General features: G+C 37.0%; 2 protein-coding genes and 1 non-coding gene across 3 annotated transcripts in view; 1 reads left to right on the plus strand and 2 right to left on the minus strand.

The window, feature by feature from the left end:
• Positions 1-1,045, minus strand: part of LOC117331207 (proteoglycan 4-like) — a 34,016-nt gene extending 32,971 nt beyond the window's left edge. Inside the window, exon 1 of the mRNA XM_033889804.1 lies at positions 1,004-1,045. Coding sequence (XP_033745695.1) covers positions 1,004-1,045 — 42 coding nt within the window. The remainder of the gene's footprint in view (positions 1-1,003) is intronic.
• Positions 1-13,293, minus strand: part of LOC117330756 (cysteine-rich DPF motif domain-containing protein 1-like) — a 59,161-nt gene extending 45,868 nt beyond the window's left edge. Inside the window, exons 1-4 of the mRNA XM_033889227.1 lie at positions 13,146-13,293; positions 11,393-11,501; positions 9,456-9,539; positions 1,004-1,181 (exon numbers count right to left, since the gene is read on the minus strand). Coding sequence (XP_033745118.1) covers positions 1,152-1,181; positions 9,456-9,539; positions 11,393-11,501; positions 13,146-13,267 — 345 coding nt within the window. The 5' untranslated portion in view covers positions 13,268-13,293 and the 3' untranslated portion in view covers positions 1,004-1,151. The remainder of the gene's footprint in view (positions 1-1,003; positions 1,182-9,455; positions 9,540-11,392; positions 11,502-13,145) is intronic.
• A 259-nt stretch (positions 13,294-13,552) lies between these two features.
• On the plus strand, positions 13,553-13,625 carry Trnaf-gaa. Its single transcript has one exon. It is a non-coding gene; the product is annotated as a tRNA-Phe (tRNA).
• Positions 13,626-13,988: the final 363 nt, after the last annotated feature.

Below are 13,988 nucleotides of genomic sequence, written 5' to 3' on the forward strand. Positions count from 1 at the left end.
GAGTACCGTTCAGTAGGAAATATTTACAAGATTTCAATCAGAACAACTAACATGATTTGCTTCCACAAAACTTTCCATTGATCTTGATGAGTATCTACATTCTACTGTGATTAAGTGTTGTTAAATTTTAGTGTTTAATCTTGAAATAGGTTTTAGGAAGAATTTTCTGTCTCAGTAAACATCTCTTTTAAAATATATACTTAGTGCAGAAAATTACTGATAATTTTTTAGTGTATTTCATTTTCGAATTAAATTATAAAAAATCAAATCATTTTAATCAAATCTTGATAATATTTGCTAAATATCCCTCAAAGTCTAAGAGGTGTTTGATCTACGGCTGATAAAAAGCCTTTACACTTCATCAGGTACATACAGGCAAATCGGAGATCTACATACTTTTAAACACCTTGTACATATTTTTTTATCAGAGAAAAGAAGTCAAACTTCAAAGAAAATACAAGCACTTATAAAACAAGATGACATTTAAAGAGAGGAAAAATCCTTACGTTCAAGAAACAATCACTTTACGTTTCACAATCAAATCTAAAATCTCATTATAGTCATTTAAGTATAGTACTTTACAGCTTTCCCTTGAACTTCTTTAAAACTTTCAACTAATGTTTTATAATTTAGAGAAAGAAAATATCTGAGAGAAATTTTGTGGAGAAATGTCATTTCCTATCGGACATCAATAGTTATTGGGACATTTGATAGTGAATGCCCCGACGACGATTATCAATAAAGATACTTGCCTTATCACATTCGCTGTTCCACAAACTTCAATGATGCATAAAAGTCATAATTTGAGATATCTCTTGTTTGAAGGAAAGCTCGTATCTCTAGAACACGTTGGCCGCTTGCATGATCATATAAAAACAGTTATCATAAAATATTTGTCAGACTTTTCTTAGTTTGATAATTCTCCACTTAACTGGCTGTAAATTCAAATAATGTGTCATTCCTGACAAGATGAGGGCCATAGAAGACTAGCCTTGTAACATACCTTTCGATGTTTAAACGCCTCAGCCCCTTCAATTCCTCTCATCTATTCTTTCCACAAATCCCTAGATTCCCATTAACGGTAGTTTGAATCTCAAATTAGGCGATGATGAATCTGCAGAAATCACCATTTCAAAGGTCCTGGGCACATCCTAGTCAGTTTGATGTTTACGTAAAACTTCCTGGGAAAATAGACAAGAAAAATCGTAAAAATTTCACATATACTCACGTTGAAGGAGAGAAGACATATATTTCCACTAAAAGATGTGTTTCAATTGTACACTCACCTGGTCTTATCGTGAGACAGGTGGGTGGCTATGAGGATAAAACTTCAACACAAGCCATTTAGGACAATATATGGATGACTTTACGATACAACAGCATACAGATTAGGTTTTTTATTATCCCTACAGACAAAACCTTTGGGGATTTAGTTGTATAATACCTTAGAAAGTTTGTCCTTCATCTTTCCTGGTACATATGTAATAAGGTGTTGATATGTCGGCCAGAACACCCACCGCCCATTCTACAAATCTCCCAAGGTCACAAAACTAACTCCAAGGTCAGACAGTCTTGTGTGACTTCAGCACCTGTGTTGTGTGACTTCAGCACCTATTTCAAGGTCATTCAGTCTAAATGAAGTCTTTATCAGAACTCTGCCTACAAAATTACCAAGGTCACACTAGTCACCTTCAAGGTCATTCAGTCTTATCTAAGTCAATCCTTACTCATCCTACAAACCCATAAAAACAGAAACATCACAGAACCTACTTGAAGGTCAGAGATTGTAACATCACCATGGTGACTATAAGGTATGTTTGATAGGAGACTTCTATACATGTTTAACGTCCTATTAACAGCCAGGGACATTTAAGGACGTGCCAGGTTTTGGAGGTGGAGGAAAGCTGGAGTACCCGGAGAAAAACCACTGGCCTACAGTCAGTACCTGACAACTGCCCCACATAGATTTCAAACTCACAACCCAGAGGTGGAGGGCTAGTGATAAAGTGTCGGGACACCTTAACCACTCGCCCCCCCTCCAAAATGTCAAGTGATTACCAATAGTTACAAAAAAATTTGCTGTTGAGAATTTCAATCTCAAAGAATACAAATTATATTTTGCTATTTGTAGTTAAATTCATCACTGTTAAGAATTTCAATGTAAAAAATGTCTGTTAGACATAAATGCCCCAGTTACCACTTGACACACTGAAACAGAGTTTGGTGAGAATCGCTACCACTTGACACACTGAAACAGAGTTTTGTGAGAATCGCATCAGCAGTCAGTACCATGCAAATCGTAGGTCAGTGGTTTTTCTCCAGCTACTCCGGCTTTCCTCCACCTCAAAACCCAGGCATGTCCTTAAATAACATGGCTGTTGATAGGACACTTAACAAAATAAACCAAATAAACCAAGCATCAGCAGTTCCTGAGATTAGCTTAAAAGTTACATTGCATCGGTATGGATGGGACAGGATGGAATGGACACTATATGCCCCCTTATTTCATGGCGGGGCATAAACACCCCACAAAGAATACAAATTATACTTTGCAATCTGTGTTAAATTAATCAAGTTTGCTTCCTGCACAATTATGAAGAGTTTTAACAGAGCACAGAGCATTCCCTATCTAAATTGACCATCAAATTGAAATTCTGATGAATACTGTTTTCTTTATAATATAGACAGAAAAATATTAAAAATGAACACCTTTAAATGTCTCGGGTATACAGTATTCTTGTATGTTGATAAATTATTTTTTTAACAAAAAAAAAAAAAACCTTTATCAATAGACGTATGATTCTGTTGCCTTTGACCTACAGTGATATTAAATCCGTCGATGAATCATTTATCACTCAAATATTTCATTGCTACAGACACACTGTGTCAATATTGACATGAGCACTCTTCAGAATAAAAGGCTACCTGTTCAAGAAAGTTGTACCTTATTGCTGATAATAATTCTAACCGATTGAAAACATTTAGGTCCAAAGTGTGGTATCAAATTTAAATCTTAAGGCAATAACATTAAAATCCTACCCGATTAAAGTATTTCATAACTGCATAATCGGCTTATTGAAATATTCTTTTGTAAAACAGTAAATTAATGAATACTTCCTTTAAGAGATAACTTGAAGATTTAGTGAAATCACATTTACCTCCCTTTAACACCCCTTTACGTGATAATGGCACCGTTTTGATAATCCCTAGCGATTATATACAACAGATTTACTGGCGGAATCGTTTAGCCTTGCAAGTTTCCGCTATAAGAAATGATATTGCTTTACTTTCGATGGATGGCCCTTTAAATATGGAAAGCTCTGAACAAACATCCGAGTGACAATGATCGCTGTAATGCTAATCTTTCATATGGAAGTGTGCAGGAAAGTATGTGAATGAAATGGAAACGTTTGAATAATGACAGCATCCATACAACGTTCAAGTGGTCTGTGAAAACTTTCAAGTGACGTCTGCAGTATGATATAATGGGCTTAAAATTCCGCAGGAAGATAACGCAGGTTTTCTCTAGCACTTGTCATTGGTTAGATCTTGTTTGAAGTTTGCTTGGTAGTCAAATGAACCTAGACCTGTTACCGGACATAGTCAAAAGGAGGATTCAGTTACATAGTTATTCTCCCGGACCTTATTGAGTGGCACAATAGGATAAATATCAGACAATCATCTAGTGTCACAATAACATTTTTAGAGGCTTATTTACAATAACGACGTGTTCTAATTATGATTCTCCTATTTCTGTCAGTGATAATTACTGATCATGACTTCAACATGTCAAACCTGTCAAAACAACTATGAAATCATTACGAAGGATGGTTGTCAATAAGACATCAATTTGGCGGGGAAAACTGTGATACTGTTAATTACTGCTAAGTACTTGACCTGGCTTTCCTGTAACAGTACACATGCACTGATTTTAACAATTGGTATCAAAAATATCATAAAGTACTAAACTTTAGTACATCACATGACATAATACTGACTTCCCATTGGCTATACACATGGGTACAATGAGGTGGTAGTGACACTCCTCTTGGCACTACCATATTTGGCATGAGATTCAGAACGTGGACCTATTGTGATGTCACTGTTATTGTTCTGATTGACACAGACATTTGGTGGATGCTGACAGGCCCTCAGGGCCCAGTTGTTCAAACAGTGATTAGGCTAATCACAGTTCCAGAACAATTTTAAAAACCTGATAAAAACATTTCTGGTAAAACTAACTTGACCAACTTTTACGAAAACTCTAGCACTCTTTAGTCTCTTCCTACCTACCTATTTTAAGAAATATACAAACACAGGTTTTTAAGTAAAGGAGAATTGAGATATTCACTAATCAAGTGATTAAGCTAATTATAATCACTGCTTGAACAACTGGGCCATGGTGGTGAAATATTCAGCTGAATATTGAAATTAGCAAAGTAAAATGGAAGTGTGGTGTACAAAAAGATTACTGTCTTCTATTGAGGGAACTATGTTCTGGCAGAAATTAAGTGTGGTGTACAACAAGATTACTGTCTTCTATTGAGGGAACTATGTTCTGACAGTGTTGTACCGAGATGGAATAGTAAGTATGCCTCTGGTTTAGGTACTATGCTACCCTTGACAATGCTATCAAACCATAGTCCCTCAAAATCAAAAAAGACAATATTGTACAAATATAGTAGATGATACTACAATGTCACGGTTAAATACTATTATACAGCCAATGATACAACAATATAGCAGTAGATACAGTCTACCCTCGTTATATCGCCAAATTTTTGTCCACGGCAGTTATGGCGGTATAACGAGGGTGATGATAGATTTGAATTATGGAAATTACAACCATGAAATGGTATAAGAGATGGCATTACCAACATCACACGATTTACAGTATACATGTACATAATGTAGATTCATCAGTCTATTATTATTATAAAGAGTCATTGATCTACCTTTGCCGCATGCCAACTGTTATTATCTGTCTAACTTTACGCAAAAGTATTCGGCAATGGCTTTTCTACCTAGACTGGTGAATCTAAATGTTCATACCATACACAATAGGAACACAAAGTGAGTAGAAATCATTCCAAACCAAACCATAAGTGTCAGTAGATGACATAATAGAAAATATTATGATATAGCTGTGGATACTATGATATAGCTGTAGATAATATGATATAGCGGTGGATACTATGATATAGCGGTGGATACTATGATATAGCGGTGGATACTATGATATAGCATCGAATACTATGATATAGCGGTGGATACTATGATATAGCGGTGGATACTATGATATAACGGTGGATACTATGATATAGCGTGGATACTATGATATAGCGGTGGATTCTATGATATAGCGGTGAATACTATGATATAGCAGTGGATAATTTGATATAGCGGTGGATACTATGATATAGCGGTGGATACTATGATATAGTGGTGGATACTATGATATAGCAGTGGATACTATGATATAGCTGTGGATACTATGATATAGCTGTAGATACTATGATATAGCAGTGGATACTATGATATAGCTGTAGATACTATGATATAGCGGTGGATACTATGATATAGCGGTGAATACTATGATATAGCGGTGGATACTATGATATAGCATCGAATACTATGATATAGCGGTGGATACTATGATATAGCGGTGGATACTATGATATAGCGGTGGATACTATGATATAGTGGTGGATACTATGATATAGCGGTGGATACTATGATATAGAGTGGATAATTTGATATAGCGGTGGATACTATGATATAGCGGTGGATACTATGATATAGTGGTGGATACTATGATATAGCAGTGGATACTATGATATAGTGGTGGATACTTTGATATAGCGGTGGATACTATGATATAGCGGTGAATACTATGATATAGCGGTGGATACTATGATATAGCGGTGGATACTATGATATAGCTGTGGAATACTATGATATAGCGGTGGATACTATGATATAGCAGTAGATAATATGATAAAGATGTGGATACTATAATATAGCGGTGGATACTATGATATAGCGGTGAATACTATGATATAGCGGTGGATACTATGATATAGCTGTGGATACTATGATATAGCAGTGGATACTATGATATAGCAGGTGGTACTATGATATAGCGGTGGATACTATGATATAGCAGTTGATACTATGATATAGCGGTTGATATTATGATATAGCGGTTGATATTATGATATAGCAGTAAAGTGATATATGGCGGACATGCAACACACTTAACAAACTTTTTGTGCCTCTTTCAAGTCAACATACTTTTAAAAATGTCCACGTGACACAGTTCTAACCAATCAGTAAGCACGAAAAATCAAGAAAAATAACAATATAACATATCAGATGAAACTATGATAAAGGCAGATAAGTATACAGCAATGATATAGAGAATACATGGTCAGTGTCTTAAAATATAAGCTGTATTTTGGCGAGGGTAAAGAAAGACAAAAGTGGCGGGCCTTGGCGAGCCACTTTTGTCTTTCTGTCCCGAGCCAAAAATACAGCTTACATTTTAAGACACTGACCATGTATTCTATTTATCCTGCAACAATAAAAAAATCATCATCAAAAACAATCATTTTTAAGTGAAACGGTGTCAAAAATGACAGAAATATGTTCAGTATATGTCAGTCGAATTGACGCACGTGCTAAGATTCCAAAATGCAGCTGTTTTCCGTCACTGCCGTATGTACAGCAAAAATATATACGGTGGGTGTATTCCGACAATGCGGTGGCAGTTGCAGGATAAATTGTTATACATTTTACCTATATATTCATCCCTCGACTTTCCTCAGATGTGATTTAGTCTTGTGTGTTTGTCTCAAAAGTAAATAAAACACACAAGGTCCTGCACTCGGGTGTTTCCACCAAGCAGAATAGGCGATATTAAGCAGAGCTTTTTTTTGTTGCCAAACTCACTATAATTTGCCAAGTGTTGCCAGAGATAGGCGGAGTTCGTTACTGAATGCGCTTTCCATTTTTTGGCAGTGTCAGAGTTTTATGAATTAGATGAAGGTGATCCGAAGGATACTGGATTACACAAAAAGATTGAAGGCATCCTCTTCCATTCTTTTACATTTATTTGGAGGCAAAAGGGAAGAACGTATTGACAGCTGTCAGGTTTATAAATGAAATCAAGTATCAAAGAATTGTACAAGACTAAAGTTCAGAAAGAAGACGGTATATGTTACAAAATCACCTTCTTCGGACACAAAACTGGACAACAACAACCAATCATTTGCCAATTCAAATCACAGCCGATGCAGTTTGTCTTGTGAAATTTAGATAAAGTAGAAAATGTCTGCGAGACATAAATGCCCCCGCTGCCACTTGACACCCCGAAACACTGTTTGGTGAGGATCGGATCAGCAGTTCCTGAGATTAGCTTGTTACATTTCATCGGGACGGGATGGGACGGGACGGGACGGGACGGGACGGGACGGACATGAGTAACACTATATGCCTCCCATTTCATGGGAGGTTGGGATTGGGGGGTTGGGGTTGGGGTTGGGGAGCATAACAAAACGGATAAATATTGTACACTCATGATCAGTAGTCCCACTGTTTTCAGATCAAGGCAAAGAATATGAAAACTACTCAACAAAATCTTTCAAAAGCATCTTATACCCATGATGGAGCATGTGAGTTTATTGACATTTGGCTATTATCATCTGAAAAAGTACAAGATTTCATCAAGAAATTAAGCAAGCTCTGTACAAAGAGAAATAACTTCTGTTGAGGTTCCAAAATAAAGCAGTGTTGTTAGTCATGTAAGAGTTACTTCCCTTCTTCTTTAAATGCCATGATTATTACACTGTGTTATGAAGTATGCATGTAATACAACATATCGTAGCATAAATTGATGTTATTACTGATTTATGACACATTGTATTTTTTTTAATCCTGAGTTGTGCTTCAGGTTCTTACTTTTTCTTTACATTTCTCTGGAAACCAAGATCACAGATTTATTGGATCATACTGCACTGTCGTGAAAGTCTTTTTGGGCAAGATACTGAATTAATTTGTTTTGTTTTATTCACAAAATATAAATGTACTTTACTTCTTCTGTTCAGTCAATGCACTCTTATGCAAATTTAAGAATTGATAAACATGAATAAAATCTGTTGAAACCAGAAACCTGCATCTTTTACGTAAAACAATTGATGTAGACTTTTAAATAAAATAAATTGGTTGTCATCCCATACATGCATTGTCAAATATATTGAAAATAAATACAAGAGGCCCACGGGTCTTAAGAGTCACATGAGTTCTAATAGATTTCACTCAATTTGATCCATTTTGATCGCAGCCCCTGTACATGTGGGTCAGTCAGGGCCAATATATGCATTTTTTAAACCATCAAACTGCCAATTAATGCTAATTGTTCATTAATTCCAATGACAATTTAACAAATGTATCATGCTCAAAATGTGATTTTCTCTATATCAACTATAATCAATCTAACCCCCTTTCCAGTGGTCATGAAATTCACAACTTTGGTCAAGCACCATTCCCCCATGTAGACTTCATGTATTTGATTCTACCATATAAGGGTAATGAGAATTTTTTATATATTTTTTTTAATTTCCGACAATTTGACCCATTTTGGCTCCATCCATCAGTCAGGGCCAATATGTGCATGCCATCAAACTGCCATCCAATACTGACAACTCAAACCAACTTTGAATCATTTCCAAGACAATCCAACAAAAGATGATCAAAAATGTGATTTCTCTACGTAAACTACAGTACATTTTAACCCCTTCCCGAGGGAAAACATGAGGTCACAGGGTCATGAAATTCACAGTTTTGTTAGAGCACCCTTCAATCTATCGAGAGTATTCAATTACATCTACTTTGGGTCATGAGAGGAAGATTTTTGAAATTTCAAGTCACTTTTACCCCTTTCTGCCCTACCCCTTAGACTGCTTGGGGTAGGGACCATATAATTCACAATTTTTTTTTAACAGTTTCAGAAATACAAGTATTCAGTAGTAAGTCTACATCTCATTAAACACAACTACATATCATGATTATAAAGCCTACCAGGTAATAATCTCATGGAAATCAGAAACCTACAGGAGATCTCCAGACATGATTCATGTACTAGAGATGAACAAAGGGCAATAACTTGTGCAAAAATTGTTGAATCAAAATGCCTCTCAGGGAAACACAACTACATATAATAATTATACAGCCTACAAAATTTCTGAGTAATTGGTTGAAAAATGTAGGATTAGATCTCCAGTCAGTTTATGCTGGACGAACGACGCCATACCATAATACTCCTGTCAAATTTGATAGGCATATAAAAAGCATTGCTGAATTATTCGAGATGAAAATCCGAAGACTCAGAGATTCCAGACCCAATAGTCCCCTGAGACTCTAAAAATCAAAACAGATACAGTAACACGTTAACATACCTGTTGTATTTCCCTTGGAAACTCATCTATATTCTGCTCAACACAGTCGAGGCAAAACCGTTTTGAGTAAAATATGCTGCAATTCTGAAAAAAAACACAGTGAAAGACAGGGTTTTAATTAGATATTAGCACTCAATGTGTTGTTGTTGCTGAATTTGGTTTGGTTTGGTTTATTTTGTTTAACGTCCTATTAACATCTAAGGCCATTTAAGGACGGCCTCCCGTGCGTGCGACATGTATGAGTGTGGTGAGTGCGTATGTGTGTTTTGGGAGGCTGTGGTATGTTCGTGTGAAGTCTCCTTGTGATAGGCCGGAACTTTTGCCGATTTAAAGTGCTATCTCACTAAAGCACACTGCCGAAGACACCCAGCAGCACACCCCACCCGGTCACATTATACTGACAACGGGCCAACCAGTCGTCCCACTCCAAATATGCTGAGCGCTAAGCAGGAGTAGCAACTACCATTTTTAAAGACTTTGGTATGTCTCGGCTAGGGGACAGAACCCAAAACCTTCCTCACAGCGGCGAACGCTCAACGAAAGGCCAAAAGTGAGGCATTGTCAAGGAAGACATTAGGAAGAAGTAAGTTATCAAGAAAGAAGAGAAAAGATAAGATCCCTAGTTTAGTCGCCTCTTACGATCATGCAATGGGGGCAGCAGGTACAATTCTTACGCCCTACCTGCAGGGCAATTGTTGCTGAAAAATACTGTAGTGGTAACAAGATTTGTTTAAAAGACAGATGGAAGGATGGACAGATGGAAGGATGGAAGGATGGAAAGATGGAAGGATGGAAGGATGGAAAGATAGAAGGATGAAAAGATAGACAGATGGAAGGATGGAAGGATGGAAAGATGGACAGATGGAAGGATGGACAAATGGAAGGATGGAAGGATGGAAAGATGGACAGATGGAAGGATGGACAGATGGAAGGATGGACAGATGGAAAGATGGAAGGATGGAAAGATGGAAAGATGGACAGATGGAAGGATGGACAGATGGAAGGATGAAAAGATGGAAGGATGAAAAGATGAAAGGATGGACAGAAGGATCACAGACAAAAGGGGATTTGAAATACAAGCCTTCAAGTGAAGGACAAACAAAATTCAAAAGCAAAATTGTCTCCAGATCCATTCAAAACTTAGCTGTGATATATATCCCTACCACGAGATGTTTTGTGTATTGTCTCACTTGTAGAAAAGTATTTGTACTAATCTCCTCCCTGCTCATAGTAAGGAGTATTACTATTTACTCCTAGATGCTTTTTCTACATCCTTGTTAAAGCTACAAACTGGTTCCACACTAGCTGTGGTAATGGAATAATGTTTCTCTTACCCTGGACAGGGATATCAGCAATTTTACCGCGTCTCACCCTAGGGAAAAGACAAGCTACAAGTGCCCTTTGAACGTGTAGCTTGTTCTCGATAGGGCGACGTCATTATGACCTGACCCGGAACATTTGAATGTTAAATATCAGTATTATTCACAAAAGAAATTAAAATAAGTATTAATTATAAGAGTTAATTGAGTGTTTGGTGTTCTTTTTGACAAGCTAAATCGGAACTATATTTTTTATGAAATCAACACCGTAAGGTGTAAAACGTCTGTTGCAGCCTTATCACAACTGTCACCCGCCGTCTACGTGTTGTTGTTTACATACGTTTGGATTTGGTTAAAACTACAATTGGAAAACAGGGTAAGAGAAAAATAATAATTCACTCCCTTTTTAGGATGAGATAGGGGGATCTCAACCCTCGGGGGAGATTGTTAAGTTCCCGAACACTCGGCAAGCCTCGTGTTTGGGAATTTCACAATCTCCCCCCTCGGGTTGAGATCCCCCTGGGGTGAAAGATTCTATTAATCTCTCTCCTCCATTAGCTAATACTGACAAAACTTTCTAAAAAGAAAAACAACATGAATTTGGTTTTGAATACTTACTGGTGAACAACAGAAGGACAGTTTACAATGATGGCAATGAGATCCAAGAGTGATAATTCCACCGTCAGAAGAAAATGGGTCCTTCTTTATATAGGCTTCTTCAAGTAATCTTAAAAGAACACAAAAAATTATAATAAAATACCCAAAGAAACAAGACTCATTATCATTAACAGATTTCTTGTCTAGGCCTCTTTTTTATGGGGGCCGAGGTGGCCGAGTGGTTAAGGTGTACCGACACTTTATCACTAGCCCTCCACCTCTGGGTTGCGAGTTCGAAACCTACGTGGGGCAGTTGCCAGGTGCCGACCGTAGGCCGGTGGTTTTTCTCCGGGAACTCCGGCTTTCCTCCACCTCCAAAACCTGGCACGTCCTTAAATGACCCTGGCTGTTAATAGGACGTTAAACAAAAACAAACAAACCAAACTCTTTTTTTATGTTTTCAATTTTTTTTTACTGAACATTTGAGACAAAATGAAAGCATTCTTCTTGAAAATAGCTACAATTTTTCTTTATAAGTTTTTTCTCTCAAGATAAAATATACTTGTATCTACAAGGGGTAATTTTCGCAATTTCTGTGACTTTTTTAAGGGCTTTTTGGACCTGATTATTTCATGTTTATGCCAGGTGACGGTTAGTCACCTAGCTTTGTCGGGTGAAAGGCCATAATATCAGATGTAAAACATGTTAATGAATAAACAGTCACCTGGTATTGACACTGAATCATGTTTTCAACTATCAGCTAGTTTTGATGATGAACTGGTACCATTGATATGAGCCTGAGGACCGTATTGGGTATTAGACAGCACCTAGTCAGTCAGGGACTGCCTTCTTGACATCCTTTGTAGAAGAAATGTCTCATAATATACATCCTAATCCTCCCTTTTATTGAGTCCAGGAGCGATGTATTGTTGGCAACTACTTTATCTACTGTGGCAGTTTTTAATTTCAAACAGTGGTCGCCCCTATCTTTGAACTGGGGTGGAACTCCCTTTAGTTCGATCACAGGGGCGTGTCCAGTCTTATATATAAAAAAAATAGCCAGACATACCTATATATTAAGACATAGGTATTTCTGGCTATTTTTTAATGTAAGGCTAGACATGCCCTTGTGGTTCTATCAGTACTGGCAGACTGGTATTTATAAGTCCTCTGGCCCTGACATCAGACTAGGGCATTTTTGACAGATATTTATCGATGTCTGGAGTAATATTCAATTGTCGTGTTTTTAGTTGATTGCTATTGCATTTTGATATATACTTACATTGATGTCAAGCATGTTTAGATGACTAAGTACTGATAACTGCACGTAATTGTAAAATCATAAGTTTAGGTCTAAGTATGATTGACTATGATTCCAGGTAGAGTCTACTCGCATAATAGTATAACGAAACTGGACCGGGTCGATCATTGGCGACAAGGTAGCTCTGTTGGTAGAGCATCCAGGTATCGTTAGTGTTCGGAGGTGCCGGTTTCGAACCCGGGTCAGGCCGTGCATTTTCCGACTCCTCTTAAAATAGATTCTTCACAAAGAAATGTAAGCTTATGTGTATGCCCCAATATAGTTAATATTGGGCGACAACAACTGAAGTGCATTCAATACATTCAAAGAAATCTCAGAAAGCCGCCGAGACTCACTTTCCACCTAATGTCAGTTGTCGGCAGTAGATCGATCCGTCGAAATTGGAGACCCGGTTGAAAAACATGTTGGTATATATAAAAAAAATGCAAGTCGACTAACTATTCTTTTACTTACAGAATAGATTTCATAAACGGAGGTTTTGATCCAAAGTATTGGAAACATGATGAAAATTTGCATCTTTTACAAATAAATATCTTCACTTTCTCTTCGCTGTCAGGAACAGAAACACCCGCCATTGATCATTTTCAAGCATCACAGTGACGGAGATTGGGACGCTTTTGTTTATTCGGCCTAACCGACTAATCCGTTGTTTTAGGCTCAGTTAAACATTACACGATGTTAAGCCATTTAAAGTTTGGTAGGCTCACATATGTTTAGCATATGTCTTGAGAGTAATTACAATAGAATAAAACAGTAGAATACTATGCAAATTTTCAGCACTATCATAATGTTCGATGCAGATTGTATAGGCTAAGCCGTAATTGATATCGAAGCGAAACTGAAACATCCATTTCCACATGGCCGAAATAGCTCAGTTGGGAGAGCGTTAGACTGAAGATCTAAAGGTCCCTGGTTCGATCCCGGGTTTCGGCAGTACATTTTTTTTTGCCATTCATTTTTTAATTACAAAAGTATTCATTCTGAAATACCAAGTAATCTTGATATCTATTGTATAATTTCTAGACCAAAAACTATATTTTCAAGAATGGTGTTTCCCAAAATATTTTTGTGTAATCTAGATTTATTGGGAAAATTATATTTCTTACACAAGTATCAGTTTACCAGTTAAGAGGGGTTTGTATATTAAAAAGTGTTGTAATCATATCAAATGTCGCTTGTGAGAGTTCTTCAATTAAGATCTAGGCCCATTTTTCCACTATCAGACTGCTTTAATCATTATTAAATTTTGTCCTGATTTTTGCAACTGGGCTATTTTTCTTCACATTTTAACAGTTA

This window comes from Pecten maximus, chromosome 7, assembly GCF_902652985.1.
Source record: "Pecten maximus chromosome 7, xPecMax1.1, whole genome shotgun sequence".
Classification (NCBI taxonomy): Eukaryota; Metazoa; Mollusca; class Bivalvia; order Pectinida; family Pectinidae; genus Pecten; species Pecten maximus.